This window comes from Amphiura filiformis, chromosome 15 (assembly GCF_039555335.1).
Source record: "Amphiura filiformis chromosome 15, Afil_fr2py, whole genome shotgun sequence".
Taxonomy (NCBI): domain Eukaryota; kingdom Metazoa; phylum Echinodermata; class Ophiuroidea; order Amphilepidida; family Amphiuridae; genus Amphiura; species Amphiura filiformis.
Window position 1 is genome coordinate 10,277,639 of NC_092642.1, and position 22,036 is coordinate 10,299,674.

General features: G+C 35.0%; 1 protein-coding gene across 1 annotated transcript; it reads left to right on the top strand.

The window, feature by feature from the left end:
• The first annotated feature begins 601 nt into the window (after positions 1 to 601).
• LOC140171232 (chymotrypsinogen A-like) lies at positions 602 to 20,656 on the top strand. The gene is made up of 5 exons (XM_072194452.1): positions 602 to 927; positions 4,749 to 4,854; positions 10,059 to 10,254; positions 12,565 to 12,842; positions 17,607 to 20,656. The coding sequence occupies exons 1-5, from the start codon at positions 772 to 774 to the stop codon at positions 17,954 to 17,956; spliced, it is 1,086 nt and encodes a 361-aa protein (XP_072050553.1). The 5' UTR covers positions 602 to 771; the 3' UTR covers positions 17,957 to 20,656.
• Positions 20,657 to 22,036: the final 1,380 nt, after the last annotated feature.

The following is a 22,036-nucleotide window of genomic DNA, read 5'->3' on the forward strand; positions in this document are numbered from 1 at the left end:
TCATCCCCGCGTCTGTGTATTTTGGACAACATTAGCATAAAAGTTGACTGTTTCAGTTAAAAATTGCAAAATATTCACAAACCTCATCCCCCATGTTAAAAAGAAATCTACGCCACTTGCATCAACTGACTATAGACTTGAAAGTTAAATGTAATCTTTTGTTCAAGGTGTGCCCTCTTAATTCTCCTCTTCAACTTCATTACCATCATCGTCGACGTCATCAACGACGTCCTTATAAATATCAAAGGCCAACCCTTTAAAACATTTATGCAAGTTTGTCAGATAAAATATACTTTGTCTCCTTTATCAAATTTAAACCAAAAGATATTATGAACGTTTGCCGTGGTGTTTGTATTAATCATCATTTAGAAACAAAACCCCATCCATATATCAATTACCGGTCGTCATTGACTTTAATACCATTGACCCATCCTCGCCTAATACCACACTGAGATGCCATCACGGCTCTCATTAGTTCAAAAAGCACAGTGATATATCGGTACTTAGACCTCTTTATTTTCTGAACAACTCGGTGACACCTGAATACATTAATTTTAAAGTAGTTTGCGGTGGTAATTTAAAAAGCGTCAAGTTGTGATGCCTTTCATTTTAGTCAGTCAAACGATGGTGATCTAGAAACGCGGTTTAATATCTTCACGGCGATTGCCACTCATATATAAATACACCTATGCACAATCGTGATAGTTCAGGAAGTGCGATTGACTTATAGGAGTAAAACTTATAAAGTATATATCCAACAAAATTGTGAATATGGCAACTGTACATTTAATAACAGTACTGGTTCTCTCTGGACTATGCATTGTGTCGTCATCAGATTTCGTTGATTTGGTTAAATTGTATATGGATAATAATGCTGCAAAACGAGCCGCTTTGATGGAATACTATGCAGAAAGTGATCCAGCACAGGTAAGAACTAATATTAATGATAGTTGCAGTACTAAATTCAACCAATCAAGTTTTGTTCCAGAATTGTGTCCAGAATTTGTGGATATCTATATTATCCTCTATAGCTTATTTGCTTCGTGTTCAACTTTTTTTAATCAAATTGTACATCGCTGTAAGTCGTTGACATAGATCCACAATCAAAAATAACTTTCGAATAACTATCAAGTCTACTGTATATACGCCTTTCGGCTTAGCAACTTAGGGGTGAAATAAAAACGCGACCGGTAGTTGACCGGTTCCGTCCGGCTTGGTTTAGAACAATAGAAACCGGACGGAACCAGATGAAACTGGCGGTCAACCGCCGGTCGAGTTTGGATTTCATCCCTTAAGCAAAGTTGTGACTTTGCCACAAAGTTGTCACAAAGTTGTCACTTCTAAAGGAAAGAAAATATTCCACCCTTTGTGGATCAGTACAATTAAAAGCTGTTAATACTCGTGAAACCATGTTATCATCTTAGAATGATCTATTTCACTAAACCTTACGAAGCTACGTCTGACGTAAGTCTCGAAATCGTTTATAACTTACGACGAGTTGTTAGTTCCATTTCACTAAACTTACTTACGAACGGTACCCTTCGTAAGTAATAGGTATTTACTACAGGGACCCTTCATACAGTTAAGACTGGTATTGGGTATTCGTAACTTTACGAACAGTTACTTGAGTTACGAAGGGTTAAAAGTTTAGTGAAAAGGGGCACTAAAGTGTCGTATGATATTCACCTATATTAATTGACACGATTTGCTACTAATCTTTTCCACACGGCACGAGCTTTTTAGGACACGCATTATTCATAAGAAATGAAGAATCTTTCTGAATATAATACGCGCTTAATTATTTGTTATTTGTTTATTTTCTTAAGCCATAATTCGTATGTGCTATACTTGAGATTGTCAAGTGGTTTAATTATTCGTGGCTTGAAGCCAATTGCTATTTGAATCTATCTATGATGCCTAGACAGATCTAAATAAATATTGTTTTCTTACGAACTGATGTCGTAGAATGATTATACACGGCAAATAGATGATCGATGAGAATTGTTTTGTTTTTGATAAAAAGCAAAGAACACTATTGGCGGTGAATTGCAAATTCAACTCATTGTGGTTACATGCAAAGAACACAATTGGCGGTGAATTGCAAATTCAACTCATTCTAAGTAATAACATAACAGGCGAGATTTATGGGACGAAACCATCATTGTCACGATTTCCGTAAACTAAATTCCATAAACCCGGGTTTATAGTTTTAACAACATCAACAACTATTAAATGTGTCAATGATCAGGTGTGTCAAAACTGTCTTATAAATGTGTCAATTTCCTTCAAGGTATCAATCCCGCGAAAACTGTCAAATATCGTATAGTTGATTTAATGTTGACAACTCAATAACATGAAGTCATGTCTGTAATTTAGATTGTTAAAGACCCATTCAGTGATCCCAGCGCAAGTGTAAGAAAATTAAAATTCAAATACATGTAGCTAATTTAGATACTGTCAGTATCTAAATTACAGATTCGTGTAAAATGTCTTATTTTGTCTTAAACCACTTGCAGGCTATGTTAGCACATCTATGACAATGACAAAGGTACCAAAATCTGAATTTTGATGATCTTTACGATCGTCCGGATGATCAAATCACTGAATGGGCCTTTAAGTATATCCTTACATAGTCACATTCTGTTACAGTCACGTCTGTATTTGATTGTATTTAGATATATATATAAAAAAAGACAACAGAGTCAATATTTCATATATACATTGCAATAAGTCAAGTATAGGCTACCAGATATTTATGCTGGTTTCTTTTATTGCTCGAGTTCAAAGAATATGCCTCATTACCTAGATTGTGTAGAAAAAGCCAAAGACACAAAACTACCCGAATTGGCTTTATGACTAGTTAACGTAATTGATCGTATCTTTGAGTGAACGTTATTCGTCATCAAGTAGATGTAAACAGAGTTTTGGAAATAAATGTAACACTGGAACTTACATTTTTGCAACATTGCCACGTTGCGCCTGCAACCGATAGACTTCATCAGGCACAAGTAACAAAGTTTCAAAAAATTACGTTCCTGTATTAGATATATTTTTCAAAACTCTTATCGTATCTTAACTTGTAGACCGTCAATTTCATTGTAACAAAGCTTGTTTAGTAGCTTATGAAAGTGCCTCTACCAGTAGCAATCTGTACAACACACAAATGGCATTCTATTTTTTATTTATGTTCAAAATTTTACAATGGTGTTAGTTACAGTCTGAAGTCTCTCAATGACCTTCATCCTGTTGAGGTCACATCTGCATCTCAATGACTCGTCACTCTGTATTTAGATGGTTAATGTCCTTCAATATAGCCCAATGAATGATATTAGTTGTAGGTAGATTATGAATATCCTATCAAGACCTTAATGACCTTGACTAAAGTAATTGCGAGTACAGGACTTCAGTGACCTTGGCTCAAGTCATGACCTAGATTGTATCTTAACAAATCTTAATGACATTGATCGACTGAAGTCTGAAGTCATGTTTGTTCCGAGACTGTTCGTGTCGAAAATTCTTTAGATTTCAGTGACCTTGGCTAATTTTGAATAGCATAACAAGATCTTAAGGGCTCTGTAACCACATTTGCACAGTAGGTTTTGTATAAACTAATATCAGAAGGTCATTTCTCGTATTCAGAATGCAATTTGGTGTGTCTGATGTGCTCTCAGGTCACACAAAAATACTGTGCAAAGGTGGGTGACAGAGCCCTTAATGAGAAGTGATGATATAGTTCAATAATTGTCATATTGTGAATATCCTTAAAATACCTCGATGACCTTGGCTGAATATTTAGAGGTTATAATAAGAGTAGAGATGACCTATGGAATATTATGATTAAATGAGATCAAACTTTCTTCTACGAAAATTCGGGTAAATATCGAAAAACGTTAGTACCCTATTTACTAAACATCTTACATCTCGACTTAAATGCCCATTCAGTGATTTGCTCATCAGGACGATAGTAAAAATCATCAAATTCAGCATGCTAGTGGTTTAGCCAAAAGCCGTGTATAAGACAAGATAAGGCATTTACACGAATCTGTAATTAGCTACATGTATTTGAATGAGGCTTCAACTTCGTCAATACTGATGTTTTCTTCATTTTGTGACAAATTTTGCATTTCAAAAATACCAAGTGACAATTTTGAATCACTTATCCTTCACTTTTAAGCAATTTATAAACAATTTTAATTTTTTTACACTTACGCTGGGATCACTTAAAGCCATATTATAACATTTTCAAACAAAATAGATTAGCATTTCTTTGCCATAAAATGTTAGCTTTTACTGTCAGTTATATCCCCTTTTATTTTTTATCCGAACAACTACGGCAAAGCAAAGAAAATTGGAATTTACTACCAGCGCACATGTCGCCAATACGTACCACTCCTTCTGTCATGTTGTGGTACGACCTTTCGTTGTGTATATCACCGTCCCGCACGCCGTGTACGTACTGTGTGTTATGAACATCGTGTATGCGTTTGACTAATAATTCCATCGTAATAATAAAGCGCCGCTTCCGGCGTTTTATTCAAAATCTCTGATTTTGACAAAACTACAGCACCTAGAGTCTTGATTTTTGCAGGGTATATTGGTTTAATAAAGTACAATTTAATCGTGTGAAAAAAGGAATTTTAAAAATTCAGTGAGGGCGTCTTCCTCGGCAAATGTTATAATATGGCTTTAATGGGTCTTTAATGTTAACAAACTCCATATAATATCGTCATTGTGTATTTATTTTACAGTTACCAGGGTTGTCTGATTCCGACCTTTGGAAATATCTAAGCAGTAATTCAAGAGATGAATTTATTGTAAATCGAAGAGGAACTGTACAGGAAAACGTTTACTCAGGTAAAATCATTTTACAAAGTTATTTGTTTATAGTTGTATTGTTGTGTTTCATCTCAAGATTTGAGATATATGTAGAAATATACAGTCGTGGACAAAATATATTTTAATAAGTTCTTGACATGACTTTGCTTAAAACGTGTTTTACCCAATATGACTCCCCAAAACATGTCAAAGCAATCTGGAGAAGGTAGTGGTAAGACCTAGTTTGTTTTCTGTCATCCTAGGAACTGTCTGATAAAAACGTATTTATCACCAAAAGGTCATCATATTAGGACATATTATTACCCCCCCCCCCACACCCCGCCCTTTAGGTCAAACCGTGTTTTAAAAAAAGGAGGCTATTTCAAACTTCTGTACATGGCTGTATACGCTGGCGAAGTGATGTAATAATCGGATTAACTACTGTAGCAATCGATGAAAACAATTTTTTTGAATACATCGCGCTGCACTACAAGCAGCATGCACTCATCACCTGTGTATGTCTGCAATCATAGATTGAATTCAAAGATACCAATCGTACAGGCGCGAGTGATCAGCATATGGTTTAATACAGAGGTACCGCGTGAACGTACCAGTGCAGCGCGGTATAGTTCACCTATTGCTATAGTAGTTATTCCGATTAGTACATCACTTCGCCAGCGTTTATTACTACAAACACACTGTTAAAACAATGTTTACCCAGTAATGAACAGATGACGTCTTGCATCGCTAATTGAGTTAGAAATAATTAATTAACGGATTCTCTGAATCTTCATCCTCGTCCTGGATATAATTCAATATTAAAGACAGTGTTATCCATTCATCAATCCAATAACAATTCATTACTTAAGGACAGTGATATCCAGTGTTAAATTAAATTGCTAATCCTTGTTCATGGTGATCAAAGATTATAGTTTTCATGTTTCGGAGCAAGGTTAATAAGTGTGATTATGATATGATATTAATGTATGCAAAAGCACTCTTCGGTTAATATTTTCATCTGAGCTGTCTACAAGCAAGAGCTTAAGACCATGGCTATTCCAGTTGCAATCCAATCCTCTACGGAAGACATAACCTTAATCTTCCACACAGGGAGTGTGAATTTCGAATAGGGTTAGCTGGGTCATTTAAAATCTACACCCCATGTGTGAGAGATTACGGTCATGTCTTCCATAGGGGGTGTGGAAAGAAACTGAAATAGCCCATACATATTTGCATTACACAAGATTAGGCTCTGAGCCAGGTGAATCTTAAATCAAAACTTATGGATACCCCAACAGTGTGATATAGCCGGGGATATAGCTAGGGACCCAACTTAGAAAACGCAATTCTTAATTCACCTTAAATATTTGATGGTGCATAATAGATTAGCAAGAAAGGTCAAAGCTTCATTGAACCCTCAGCAACTCATTCTACAGAACACAAACTATTCCATGACCAACCAGTGAGTCAATTTGGCCCTTGTGTAACCTAAAATATAACGCATCCACTTTCACTGGGTACGGAAAATCCAACTTTTTTAACATTAGAAGGTGTGTGCTCCAACACAATTGAATATATGAATACAAAACCCACCCAAGTCCATACTGTGGCCAAATTGAGTTAAGGATGGGAATTTGTTGCTATGCATAGGCCTGTCATATGTGTGAAAAAAAAACACTCAAATTCATCCACTGTGTCTATTGAGCATGTGAAAAATAGCATGTATGAAAGAATAACCCAGGTCCATGATTTGAGTCTTGTAGCACATTGATTGAAATCCAGTATGTATAAAAGTCCGCTTGTAACACATTCATTGCTGGAGAGTGACTTTTGAAAAAAAATGGGTTTAATAAAGGGAAGTTCGTGGTTTATATTACATGGCAGAATGCTTACCAACATTATACATACCTGTGTGCTTTATTTTGTATTATCTTACTAGTGGTAATCTCATTCAAACATTGTTGTCTTTGTATATGATTAAAAAAACACCCAAGTCCAAAATTTAAAATAAACCCCACGAAGTCCCTGAAATGCTAATCGTCATACTTAATACAGTTTAACCCACTCATTTGCACGTAAAACTTACCATATTGACCAGGTAAATATAACTGAATGAATTAAAATGATACACAGGTTTTTCTCTCAAAATCACTTCCCATGGACTTGGGTGGCTTTTGTATTCATGTATTCAATTGCCTCATTTACGTGTTATTGTCGGATCCCATTATTTAAACAAACGCACAAAAACACCTCATGGACCCACAATGAGTTATCCATTGACATTGAAAAGATTGAATAATATTTTGTTCATTAATTTTTCTCTCATCTCAAAGTTTTTGGTTTTCGGTACATGGTCCTTTTCTAACCTTTACACAATACACTAAAAGCATAGGCTACTATTCATTGTTTATAGCATTATTCATTGTGTTTTCATTCTAATTCTTTTAACCTTTTTGGTAAAGGCTCTTAATGTTGTTTAATTAGTATGAAGACTGTGACTAAACCGTGGAAATCTGGCGTTGTTCAGGTGTATGCTGATTACCATGTGTTAGTTTTGACACTTTGTGTCAGTGATCCATGTCGGCGCGGCATGAATGAAGCATGCATTTACATGTATAATCTTGAAAAGCTCAACTTAGGCTGCCAGTCATACATTCGAGGCAGCGAAATATACTGTGCTCACATTATGAGCAGATCTTTTTTTAGATAGCTAGAGTCATATCGCCATAATGTCGTATTCATATCATAAATCTATAGTTCATTAAAATACAAATAGACTAGACACGACTTTATATTGTTATTTCAGTATTGTTTATTGTTTAGTCATGGAAAAATTAAACTTGTCTATAGCGTATAATTAAATCAGCCAAATAAAACCGATGTCAGCAAATAGTAATCATTTTAGTCATGTTAGTGGTATATAGATGCCTTATTTGCATGATGGCTGTAATCAAAAACATTTTGCTAAAAAAAATATCTTGATGTGTCCTCTTGTGACAATTTTTGGCATATCTTTTTAAATAAACCGATATTGTACGTGAACCTTGTATCATGTATCTTAATTTACTAGTATATATATGTTGGCCTCAGTCTGGACTGGCCTGCTAAAACAAGAACAAAAGAGTATTTACATTTCTTCTATATAAGTTTGGTTTTGTGTATGTAAATATGAATATGCTTGGTTGCTTTATATTTTTAAATCAGTTACAAAATGAAAGGTGTGTGTACTTTAAAGGGGCATTTCGTGATCCACAGCCTCATCCCCCCACTTTTATCAAAATAAGTTGAGATTTTTATATCGCTAGAATACTCTGGCTACATAATGTTTATGTACAAAATATTTCTTGCAGATTAATTCGTTTAGCAAAGATATCGCGAAATTTGAATTTCGTTCTGGTGCACCAGAACGAAATTACAACGTATTGTCTATGGAGCAGTGTAATACACATAATCATGCATAACTCGCAATCGCAAAATCGGAATCAACTGAAATTTTGGGAATGCTTTTTTCGTGGATATGTACTGAAAAATATCATAAAAAGAGGATGCTAGGATCACGAAATACTCCTTTAACTGCTCGTTTCGTTATTTTGTATTCTGTATGGCACACAACCACCAGGATACCATACACGTTTATCTGTTAACTCCGGATTCAAAAATTCAGCAATCACTGCTCTTTCTCGCGGGTCAGTGTGTTTTAAGTAATGCCATTATTTTCGAATTTTGAAAATAAATTTTGTTACTTTTTTCAAACATCATTATTATTTTGTAATGTTTGCACACATTAAACTTAAACCTGCCTGGGATCAATCAAATTCGTTGTTGGTACGGTGTACCAATAAACTGCTCACAAAAACTTAAAGTATCATTACATTTGAAAATGACGCCATGTTTTAAAAATGGTATTGAGCAATTGAATAAACACGCTTGATGCACCATTTTATACTGCGAATTTTGCCACCTCAATTGTTACTCTGCAATCTCGTTGAAAAGAGCTAGAGATACAAGCATTTAAATGGTAAAGGGTCGGATTTCAAAGGTTTTAGTAGTCTTTATAAAAAAGGACCCTGCATAAACAATGACATTAAAAACAAATTATGATCAATGTCAATAGGGAACAATAATAATAACACACTGATAACAAAAGCAATGTATATTATAGGGGCAAGTAATCCAGTTACTGCACTGAATTTCAGTGACTCAAGACAAGTGGTACGTTATTTATGATACGAAAAGAGGTACCGCTAAAATGTACCTCATTTCTTGACATTGTCTTGACTCACTGAAATTTCAGTGAAGTGATTGGATTCCTTACCCCATAATATACATAAATTTTGTTACCAGTGTGCAGTTAATGTTGGAGAAAAAGGCCAAATTAGTCACAAAATTTATCAGGGGGTGTAGTACCACTTTATATTCTTTTAAATGTTGTTTCATGATGCACTCATGTCTACAGTATAATTCACCACGAGCTTGCAGGACTTAAACCCCATTAAAAGCTAAAAACCAAGATAACACTCATTGGAAACAGCTCAACTGATTAAATCAGATCTTCTCTGGTTAAATCCACACTATACACATGTTTCTGTTTTACCTGTGCAATGAGCAATGAGCTGGTATTATAATTTCAGTTGGGTGAACGATTATAAAGCGAACGTAAGGTAACAATGCTGGTGGGTTTTGTTTACGAAATGAGACAATATTCTGCTTATTGTTAACCAGCGTTCTTGAAAATGAGAAGCATAATGGTTTGCAGACTTAACACGGTTTGGAAATAATTTCTTCATATTTTTTGGTGTTATCTGTCGTTTACATATCATTCCTAAAACACAAAAGTGCGAATATTTCCAAACACCTAAATTAGCTAAAAATTTAGGACATGTTACAAAACTATATATTCTAGAATTTCAGAGAATACTTTAAATATTGGCCGGTTATTTTTCACACAGTGACGTTAACTAGGCAATGTCCTATTACCTATAACATACACTAAAACACCAAAGTGCGAATATTTCCAAACACCTAAATTCGCTAAAAATTTAGGACATGTTACAAAACTATATTTTCTAGAATTCCAGAGAATACTTTAAATATTGGCCGGTTATTGTTCACACAGTGATGTTAACTAGGCAATTGCCTATACTTCTAACATACACTACTTGTAGAGGTCACGCGTCAATTGTGAGAGCTCTGTGTATTGTGTATAGGAAAACGGACAGTATGTTCTATGTTTATTTACGCAGGCGTGTGTGGTTTGCGGCCGGAATCCAGGCCAGAAGATGTGAGCAAAAGAATAGCGGTTGGTCAACAATCTACAAAGAGCTGGCCCTGGCAGGCCGAGTTTATTCTTAAAGATGCCGGTGGTCGACCAAAGCATCATTGCGGTGGTACATTACTCAATGAAAACTACATTCTTACAGCAGCACATTGTTTTAACGAGTAAGATATTAGAGACGAGGAAATAGTTATGTGAAAAGCACTTCTTGTACGAAATTCTACCTCCATTGTCACATACAGCCTGTCTCAAAAAAAAATTTGCAAGTGAAGAGCGCCCTCTCTGGCAATTACAAAATATATACCATTGTGACATAATGCTTACATCAACGTCAAGGGTGTAGTCTTAGCTCTCAAATGCCGTTTGTGCTGTTTTAATGTTTTAATCTCGAGATATGTTTAGTTAAAGACGAAAGGGTAAAATCACAATTGTGCCACTTTTACTAGGGAAGAGGGCTTTACATGTAACAGTGATAGCATCAAGTTTATCAAGAGTTCCTTCGTGAAATCGAAAGAATGCATCAATTACACAATACAAAATTTTTTTACTGTTTTTACTGTTTTATCATGATGTTGGAATGATGATTCTCTTTTTCCACTTAAAAGAGATTAACAGATAAATAAATATTTCACATTCTGCTGTAAAAATGGATTTCACATTCTGCTGTTCTGCATGTGCATGTCAATGATTTTATCATGGTAAATACTGTTCTCTTAGTCATTTAAGACAAAAGACAAACAAAATTAAAAGACAAACAAATATTGCGCACTTATATAGGGTAATGAGCGCGCGTTACTTGTTGGGAGAGATATTTGACAAAATATTGAACGCGTGCTGATGTTGATGCGTCTAATGCATGTGCCCCGAAAGGGGGAGTGCATTAGACGAATCAACATCAGCTATCATTGATTTACATGTACAGCTCTCTTCCCTAGTAACAGTGGCACAATTGTGATTTTACCCTTTCGTTGTTAAATAAACATATCTCAAAATTGGAACAAGCAAATTGAACAGAACAAACGGCATTTGAGAGCCAAGACTGCGCCCGTGACGTTGATGTAAGCATTATATCACAACGGTATTTTCTAATTGCCAAAGAGGGCGCTTTTCACTTGCACACTTTTTTTTGAGACAGGCTGTATATGTTTTCCTACATGCTAGGAAATTGAAATTACCCATGATTAAAAAAAGGTAAAGGAGACGATCCTGTATAAACAGTGATAGGAGTGCCCATCTCTCTTTCATTGGCGATTGGGCCAGACTCATCCATGTAATGTTGCTATAGGGGGATCGGTACACCTCCTCTACAGCGAGTCTGTTACCTTCCCAGCATTTAAGAATGCCGGTACCCATTTAAACACCTGGGTGGAGAGGAGTAATCGAGATAAAGTGCCTTACTCAAGGGCACAACACGATGGCGTCGCCGGGGCTCGAACCCATGATTGATTATAATCTTAAATCTTGCCTACAAGATAAAAATTTGATTGAAATGTGATTTTTGTTGTTGTTAAGCAATCGGATATTAATGTTTCCTCCGTATTTTTTGTGGGACATTAGAGTACATCAGACATATCGAATTGCATTGTGAACAGGAATGTCTTTCTGATATCAAATAATTTTGATTTTTTTTTTTGAATTCGCGATATAATACAAATTTTATGGCAAATTATTCAAATTTGTGAATTTCTTGGTTCAAATCTATCGTATAGTATAACAATAGATTTTGTATTCCATTTTTTTAAATTCCTATTGTTAGTTCCAGGCTTAATGCTAGAAAGAGCCCTTTAAAATGCTAGATACAGTTAAATTGTAAGAAGCGCAATATCCGTAAACGTTCGCCTAATGGCGCCCCTGGGCTCCTTTGCTCCTTTCATGTACAAATAGAGAACTCCCTGCTCTAAATATCCCAACAAGAATTAAGGGTACCTGCCCTTATTTTCTGGTGGGATTTTTATGGGAGGGCACATTTAGATTGTGCCTAAAATTCCAGTTATGTCAAGAGAGCCCATAGCGCCATTAGGCGAACGTTTATGGTATGCATGTATTACGACAAGGTGTAATCTATTTTTATAAATTCAGAATGTTATTTGACACGTGTTTTTAGGAGTCGGCTTTGCATTACGAAAAGCTTTGTTAATATACAATGAGACAAATTACCACGTATTTGAAATGACCCATTCGCCACTTGCACGGTTCCGCCATTATGCACTATATGCGGGAGAGCCTCGAACTGGCAGCATACATGAAAGGAAGAATTACGTAACCTTACACAGAATGTTATATGACTGGTTCAATTCCCATTCATGTATGCTGCCAGTTCGAGGCTCTCCCCGCACATAGTGCATAATGGCGGAACCGTGCAAGTGGCGAATTGCGTATCATTTTATATTCGTGTACGATTATGTGTAATAGCTCGTTTTGACTCTGCAACCATTCTCTCTCCAAAATGATAATGACTTCTTTATTTATTACAGCTGGGGCAAGGATGAAATGTTCGTGCGTCTCGGTGAATACGATCGTAAACACGCGCAGGGAGTTGGTCCATACGAGCAAAACAAAGACTTGGCATGTGTTTTTGTTCATGAGGATTACAAACAACATAATCAACCTAAATTTCTAGAAAACGACCTGGCATTGGTAAGGCTGTCCACCCCCGTGAAAATTACTGACTATGTGAGACCAGCATGCCTTCCTGAAGTTAACGAATTCAAAGCGGGAGATAAGTGCTTTGTTACCGGCTGGGGCTATACAGGTGAGTTCAAAATTAAATATCGTCAGCCTGCTACGATAATTGCCCAAGTCATATTTTGTGATTTTGAGAACAAAGTACAAAATATGGTTCAAACGTGCATTTAAACACATTTATTCACCGATCTTTGCACTAAAACAAATGATAATGAGGCAAATTAAAAGAATTATCAGAAATAATTCGGGTGATTACGTAACTGATGCATGCTTGAACCATATTTTGTTCTTTGTTCCCAAAATTTAAAAAAAATGTCAAGGCAATTATCGTAGCAGGGTGACGATTCATTATCACTCAGATTTCACAATGACTTCTAGTGTATCACTAATGCAGTGATTTATTTACCAATTTAGACAGCGAGATGTCATTGTTTGAAGGGGTGTGCCAGATCGACAGGTTCATCAGACTAACTTTATCCTATCAAAATCCCAGTGCATTTTGAGGCCAGAAATATGTTCAATGGGCCATTGTGAAACACGTTTTTGCTTATAATATCAAAACCGCCAGTTCAATGTACGTCAAATTTTGGGGAATAAGATTATTTTGGAACAGGTCTCAACGTGAGCTATATGACCATGTCTGACCATGCCCCTTTCAGTAAAGTTTTGCATAGTTCGTGTCGCCTATTTTTGGCACTATAATTTCTCGAAGGTAAAAGCACGCTATACTTTTTGCAGTGAAATTACTATGGGCAGCTATTGGATAGGAACTTCTGACCCTAAACCTCCGTAGTCAGATCTTATTTCACACGGATTTTAGTCAAATTCGACTATAACTTTTTAAGAGTGTAATACGTTATCTAAACGTTATCCTCACTCGTAACCCTAAAATACATTAATAGGTAAGTTTGATTACCTATTAATTACCTTATGGTATAAATACCATAATATCTGGACACATAATTTTTCTACCATGAGGAGCGAAGAATCTCGACTGCATTTGTACAACATCTGCTTGATAAAAAAATGATATTGGACAATGTTCATAGTCAAAATGCGTGTTTGTTGCAGACTTGCTGTTCACGTTAGCAAAATAGCTTGATAGTCAGTGTTTATAATTTGAACAGAATGAACAAGCATTTTAAGAGGCACTGTAGAGTACAGACTATTATCATTGTTTATTATACAATAAATCTGTATTGCAAATTATTGTTTACAACAGTACGTGAATAATTATCATATTAATACAAAGTAATAGTTCTGTATAACATGACAATGCAAATTAGTTTCACAGTTTGTTTGCAAGATTCCGCTAACATTTACGATGCTTCGTAAGTCTGAAAATACATCGTACGCGTAAGTAACGACGCATTAGACCATGGGACAAGGCTTGCTAAGTGCTTCAGAAAGTAGTTTTCGTTCTCCCTTTCTGGGTAGAGGATGGTTTATACATGAAAATATAGCTATTATATCACTGATCAATAATATAACATTTCCCACTTTCAAAAATTGCACGTTACTGTGTAATTTAGGAGTTATTGGGGTTAAAAATGTGTTTTTCGTGATTTTTTTCATTTTTTCAAAAATGTCAAATATTAAAATAGCTGTAACTTTCAAAATAAATTGAGTAGAAATTTCATTTCTATTGTAGATGTTACATATTACATGGATGTCTAACACTGGTGAAAAAAATGTCACAGCACAACTCTAAAATATAAAATATAAAAAAAAATGGCAAAAACCATATTTTGTGCTATTTCAGCCATTTTTGAGCTAAAATGTAATTTTTGCATGGGGAAAAAAATTAATATAAATTTTATTGATTTAAAAAATATGTCATTATGTCAACCTAGTTATTCTGAACAAAAAAGTTATGATGGTGAATGTCTGTGACCTATAGTTTTTGATCTATGGCCCTTTCAAATTCATATATGGACTAAAATAGCATGTAAAATTGTTCAATATTTCCAATATTACGCCAAAAATGGTCCTTTATGGCCATTTTAACCAACTTGTTAGTTTTTGGAAAGTGGGAACTTCACTTAATAATATGAACATGTAATTGTACTTTAATGGTAAGCTATTTCAAGATCCACTAGTATGCCCACTACCGTGGTAGCAGCAATTTTTTCTACTTTCAATGCAGTAAAATGATGACTAAAATGATTTTGCTGCATTGAAAGTAGTAAAATTGACGATATAATTGCTTCTGCCATGGAAACCGAGCTACCAGTGGATCTACAACCAGCTTAAAATGAAAGTACTATAGTATATCCATAATATATGTGAAGTTCCCACTTTCCAAACACTGAAAATTTTGTTAAAATTACAAAAAAGTACCATTTTCAGCCTAATATTGGAAAAATTGACAAAAACATGCTATTTTAGTCCATATGTGAATTTGAAAGGGCCATAGATCAAAAAACTATAGGTCACAGACATTCACCATCATTAACTTTTTTGTTCAGAATAACTAGGTTGATATAATGACATATTTTTTAAATCAAGAAAATATATATTTATTTTTTTCCCATGCAAAAATTACATTTTAGGTCAAAATGGCCAAAATAGCACAAAAATATGGTTTTTGCCATTTTTAATATTTTAGAGTTGTGCTATGACATTTTATTCACCAGTGTTGGAAATCCATATGACATGTAACATCTACAATAGAAATGAAATTTCTACTCAATTTATTTTTAAAGTTACAGCTATTTTAATATTTGACATTTTTGGGCAAAAATGAAAAAAAATCACGAAAAACACATTTTTAACCCCAAATAACTCCTAAATGAGTAAAGTAAAACGTGGGAACTTTTTGGATATTAATTCAGACATATATTTACTCTTGATTTGTTATGTTTTTATGTTCTGCCCAAGAGTGGACTACGGAAGTGAAAGATATAAATGCCCATGTCCCATAGTCTCGTTAAATCTATTTCACTGAGATGATTTACGATCGATACCATTTGTAAGTAATAGGGACTTACTGCAGGGACACTTCGTAAAGTTACGACTAGTAAAAGGGTATTCGTAGCTGTATAAATGGTTACTTAAATTGAGTTACAAAGGGTTAAAGGTTTGGTGAAACTGTTAATACACATTATAGTACTGGCTCAATAGAACAAACAAGTTTGCACTCAATTATTTAGCAACTCCTATTTAGATTGATATTTTGTAGACGGAAATCGTGGGTTGACTAATGCATTCGAACTATTTACGTTGACGCTGGTCGCCGTATTTGAACATCGCCTGATTGCGCGCTAGTTTGATCGGTTGCTAGCGGTATTTCCCTAATGGGCTATTCTATTTTTTACAGGGAAAACAAAAGATGCAGTTAAAACTATATTTTGTTTTCAAATTTAAAAGAAGGAAATGTGACGTAAATTGAATTTAAAAAGTGAAAGAGATTGTTATGCGGTTAATGACTGCGCATCAATTTTTGGTTATTATGAAATAGCTGGACCTCGGAATATCCCTCGGAATATTCCTCGGTTCCAAAGCACAAGCACAGTGTTAAGATATTTCACAATACCCTCAAAACAACTGATGCGCAGTCATTAATCTCTAAATAATAAAAAGTAGCTAAAAGTACGCTTTACAATGACCGCCTTGGGTGACATTTTTTGTATTCGAACACTTAACGTGGACACTGGTCGCCGTATTTGGACATCGCATGATTGCGCGCTAGTGTGATTGGTCGCTAGCAGTATTTTCTCGATCGGCAATTCAATTTTTTTACAGGGAAGACGAAAGATACAGTTAAAACTGTATTTTATTTTTAAATTTAAAAGAAGAAAATGTGACGTAAATGTAATTTAAAAAACTGAAAAGTGACGGTTATGAATGAGCTAAATGCTGGTATTGTGAAATATCTAAACATTGTGCTTTGGTCCTCGGAATATTCCTCGGCTCCAAAGCATAATGTGTAGATATTTCCCAATACCCTCAAAACAACTGATTTTTATCACAAACCTGATCTAATGGTATCTAACCATGCTAACCAGATAAACTTAGGATTATTCTGATTTTGATTTAACTTAAGATCCAAACACAAGGAATTAATTCCTACCTCGGAATTTTCAGATGGTACTCCATCTTTCATCAGCGAGTGAGTGACTGTATCAGGTCGTGATCTTTTTGACCTTTGACCTGATAACAGACTCGTAGACTCCTGAAAGTTTGAACCGGCCCCCGTCTTTGTGGAGAGATGGTTGGTTGGCTTTGATGTGAACTGCTTCTTTGACTCCACGTTGGAACCATCTGCTGTCCCTGTCGAGTATGTGAACGTTCAGGAGTCTACTAGTCTGTTCTCAGGTCAAAGGTCAAAAAGGTCACGACCTGATAGAGTCACTCACTCGCTGATGCCAGATGGAGTACCATCTGAAAATTCAGAGGTAGGAATTAATTCCTTGTATTTGGATCAAAAGTTAAATCAAAATCATGCTTTATATCAACACAGATAAACTTTCATGAACGTTTAGGATTATTCTGTCTATGTCATTGAATCAACTTCCTGATACAATTATGAAGAATTTGACCTAAAATCAGCTTGATTGTTTCAAATCAATCAACTCAATTAAAAAGGATTCTAAGTAAAATATGAAAATGTTCTTGAGCTGTCCTGAATGTATAACCTAACATGGAAAGGTCATAAAGAATCATGGTAGAGTCTTTCAATTTTCAAGAACCCTTTTCTCTTGTGGGTTCTACATCCAGGACAACAATGAACCCTGTTTTTCTAATAGTGAACATACTTTGTTTTCTATCTTTCAATGTGTAGTTTCACTGCTAAACTTGTCTTTTCTTCTTATCTTACTCTTTCGTGCAGATCCAATGCGTTATCTCATGAAAGATAAGCCCACAGTTCTTCGTGAAGCCTATGTTCCCCTCTTAAGTCAAGAAAGTTGCGAAATAGCTTATGGTACGATAATAAACAATGCCATGGTTTGCGCGGGATCTTTGTCGGGTGGTCGACGCCCTGATTCTTGTAAAGGAGATAGCGGAGGTCCGCTGGTCTGTCAGAGCGCTGCTGGTTCGTGGAAACTCTGGGGTGTGGTGTCTTGGGGATGGAACTATTTCTGCAAACCTTCCCCTCGAGAACCAGAACCAACGGTGTACGCAAGAGTAGAAACATTCTTGAAGTGGATCGAACAGAAAATCCTTACAGGATCTTGCTAATTCATTTGTTATAGTGCATGTAATCTTTTCAAAATCTCGCTTGATTTATTTGTCATACGCTTCTTACTTTGGTAGTCTACAATTTTAGTCTAAGAATGTAGGTTTTTACTGCTTGAAGGAATATTACGATTTTGTGTTGTTTTATTGGCTTGTGTTGGTTGGTTTTCAAATTAGCTTAATTTGGATTTGAAATGCTGATTGGTTGATATTTGCTTGCTTGAATGATGGCTAAAGATATTAGTTGGACGAATTGAATGTAAACTCGTGTCGTGTTTAGATTGCTGAATTTACAATGCCTTTCCTTTGGCATTGTTTGCTTCAGTATCGTGATTTACTGTCGGGAATTTTGAGTTTTCGCCTGACCACCTTACTCCTCGTGACCATGCACTGAGAACACAATCTGCACCTTTCACTGTAGTATCACTAATACACTTTGCTTTTACTGCCACACCTTTTCTCAAACACTCGTCACATGCTTTAATATTATTCTCTATGTTTTATGGTATCTCTATTATTTTGATAACAAGTCTATCAGATGGAGTAACGCAAAATTTGCGCAAACAATTGTGTACCTTCGGCCGAATCCAAACAACAGCCTTTCTGTATATAGCTAGGGTACCGATTTCTAAATTCTTTGATATACGAGCGACAACTTGGTGAATACAAAGGGTACCACGTAATTTATAAGCTTTTATAATATTACCAGAGTTTTCGTCATAATCCTAACAATGAAAAAAAGACTGTTCTTTAAAATTCGGCTCGGGTTCATGCACATGTTTAGGGTATTAATGACGTTTATGATCTTTACGTGAAAGATGGAAATTATGGTACCGTCATATGAATCGTTTTCTTCGTGCATAAATAAAACCCGTTAAGAAAGAAAATAGAACAGAAATGGTGGCACATAAATTTTCAACACTTGACGCGACGCCATACTTCTTGACATGCTTGGTTCATTTGTTTTAAATGGGTGATTAGACAACAAATTACTGAATTTAAGTACTTTTATCCTTTTATCCTTAGAATTCGGTTATGCTTCTTTCTCACATCTTCTTATGTACATCACTGCTTATTCTCTGCCTCTCACATATCAACACAGCTTTCTTTAGAATCCTCCTTTTCATCATTTAGTGTATTTTATTGCCCACGTTATTCAAACAGCCTCCTGAAAATACCAATTTATTTGCGTTAATTTTTGAAGTATTTCATATCTAGTGTTTGTTTACACAATTCCACACTTCAAATAGTATTTATTAATATTTTTGTTTAACATTATTTAACAAACTAATGACACACAGAAGAATATGAATTTCAAAACTCATTCAGACTTCACAAATGAAATGCTTGTATACTTATTTTCATGCGGTTTATAATACTTAATATTGCTTATGACATTCGGGTTCATAAAATGAACATTACGTAGATTTTCCTGTTTTTATAATACGCTTTAGATCGATTATACTAATAGAGCTAGAGCCCGCATTATTTATACCGTCACTTTTATATTTGACAGAAAAAACATGACAATGGTAATGTGTTTACAAGTACGTTCATATTCTAAATGTGTCAGTCAAGTATTGTTATGATTCGTCATCCAAACTGAATTTTAGAATAAATCATGATAAAATGCTGGCACTGTAAACATTGCAAATATCATAAATACTCCCACGCGGAAGTACCAATTCCAAGGATAATAAATCTGTACATAGGCTTGATTACCAGTCAAACAGAAACAAACAGAATAATTAATTTATAAGTGATAACATACAGAGTTTAATCTGAGCAAGACAAGTCAAAACGTACGTTTTTCTGGACGTTTTATCAACCATCGGTTGACTTCATCAGCAGTGTTTCTGTTTTGAAGTGCGGTGTGATATCACACAGTGCTGTGTGAAGTGTTGTGTGATATCACACAGCACTTCAAAACAGCAACACTGCTGATGAAGTCAACCGATGGTTGATGAAATGTCCAGAAAAACGTAAGTTTTGACTGGTCTTGCTCAGATGAAATGCTTTATGTTATGGATAATCTACAGACCTGATGAATTTATTCAAGGATTTATAAGTGATGTTAAGTGTAATATTAAGTGTAATAAATTGTTTATTGTCGTATTGTTTACCGATGCGTTTTGATAACTAGATAGGATAGAGTTTAAATCATGATTTGCATTGGCAACGAAGCTTTGCATATTTGTTTAAATGAGTAGAAGTTACTATTATAATTTTTTCAAACACACGACACAGTATTCGATGAATGGCACTAAGTATACGACGTACGAGTAAATTAATTACACTTTGAGTGCATGACATTATTGTATTTTTCTCTTCACTTATTTGCATGTTTGCATGATAAAATTAGCGCAGTAGAATAATACTAATTACTTAATATTTATATGATTGTGGTTTAATCAAGATGTGTATTTAGAGAATGCAATTGTGAATAAAAAACGTGATAAATTAAACGTAAAATCATTGAATACGTAGTTATATTTATATCTTTATCAATATTGTAAAAGAAAATGATAAGTAATACCATTAAGCATATAGCAATATAATTGGTAATTGATTGCAAAATAAAGTGTCTGATTTTAAAGTAAACAACTGTGTAAATAATAAACAATTTGAAGATTCACTGGGAAGTGTTCCTAATATAAACACCTATTTCCAAATAAAATTATCGAGTTCCTCGTTTCTTCTCTACTGATGGCTCCTCCGTTGGATATTTTTTTATTTCTAAACAATACAATCGTAATCTTCAACAGTGTTTTATAGCTCGTTCCAAAATTCTCTGTCCCGTTACCTATAATTGGTTTGTTTCTTTAGCTAATATGTTTACAGTATCAATCATATTCCTTAGTCCTTAGAATTTCCTGTAAAGAAGACTTTAAGTAAGTTAATTATATATTTTGTGCTGTTAAGTTGAATGCAACAAAGGACCATGTGCTGACCATGGCGGTAGTCCCTCCTTGTGCTGACATATTATGCAAATGAAAGTACGTGGCATGTCACCAAAGGCACCTTGCTTGGGTATAATTATATCTGGACGATCTCTACAAAACATATCGAGGGCCCAGTGCAAAACTCCATTTTGGCAATTATGAGAAAAAGACGAATGAGGTAGATTTGCTCGTACTATAATTATAACCGCATGACAAGGCTTTTAAACCTTTTTAGACATTTGAAAAGGGTGTTCTATTGAGATGAAGGTTTAGTCTACTGAAAGAAGATTTCTTTTTAAAAATACCAAAAGCTAATTTTCGCTTGAAATGGAGATTTAATCAGTGTTGTGCTGGGTCCTCGACATGATCAAAGTAACACACTATTATACGAAATAAAGTACCAATAAAAAGGTTGTCAGCCTTTTTACCTTCTGATCCATCTTATCGTCTTTCGGTTGGAATTCACCTGTTTCACAGACCGGTATGCATGGAATGTTGTCCACGTGCAACAGGTGCAGTCATTGTGTTACCTGTATATATCCTAGCCCTCTGTGAATGGCAGACATGACGTGACGCTGACATCATCTTAAAAGGGCATTTCGTAATCCGCCTCATCCCCCCACTTTTCTCAAAAAAGTTGAGATTTTTATACCACTGGAAACCTCTGGCTACATAATGTTTATGTACCAAAAATTTCTTGCAGATTAATTTGTTTACCAAAAATATCGTGAAATTTGAATTTCGTTCTTGGTATACCAGAACGAAATTACAACAGTGGCCTATATGAAGTAGTGTCATACACATATCATGCATAACTCGCAAACGCAAAATCGGAATCAACTGAAATTTTGGGAATAAGTTTTTTTCATGGATATGATACTACTACAAATGTCATAAAACATAAAAAAAAGAGGATGTTAGGATCACGAAATCCTCCTTTAATACGCCGTGAGAGCTGAGCGTGTGCTTTTACATAAAAGCAGTTGGTGGATATCATACAGCTAGCTTCTACAAATATTATCCCATCTGTCGAAAACTTCCACGTTTCAAGTATCATTTTTTTCAAGTAAAGACAAGTATAACATCTACGTAAACTTAATTACACTGCAATAGCCTTTTACATGTTATCCCAGAATTATTA

Bases quoted from the DNA above. Each gene is read 5' to 3' on its own strand.
- LOC140171232 (XM_072194452.1), top strand. From the start codon at position 772: ATGGCAACTGTACATTTAATAACAGTACTGGTTCTCTCTGGACTATGC. The intron at 10,255-12,564 runs GTAAGATATTAG...TATTTATTACAG, and splicing joins GCAGCACATTGTTTTAACGA to CTGGGGCAAGGATGAAATGT. The intron at 12,843-17,606 runs GTGAGTTCAAAA...TCTTTCGTGCAG, and splicing joins TACCGGCTGGGGCTATACAG to ATCCAATGCGTTATCTCATG.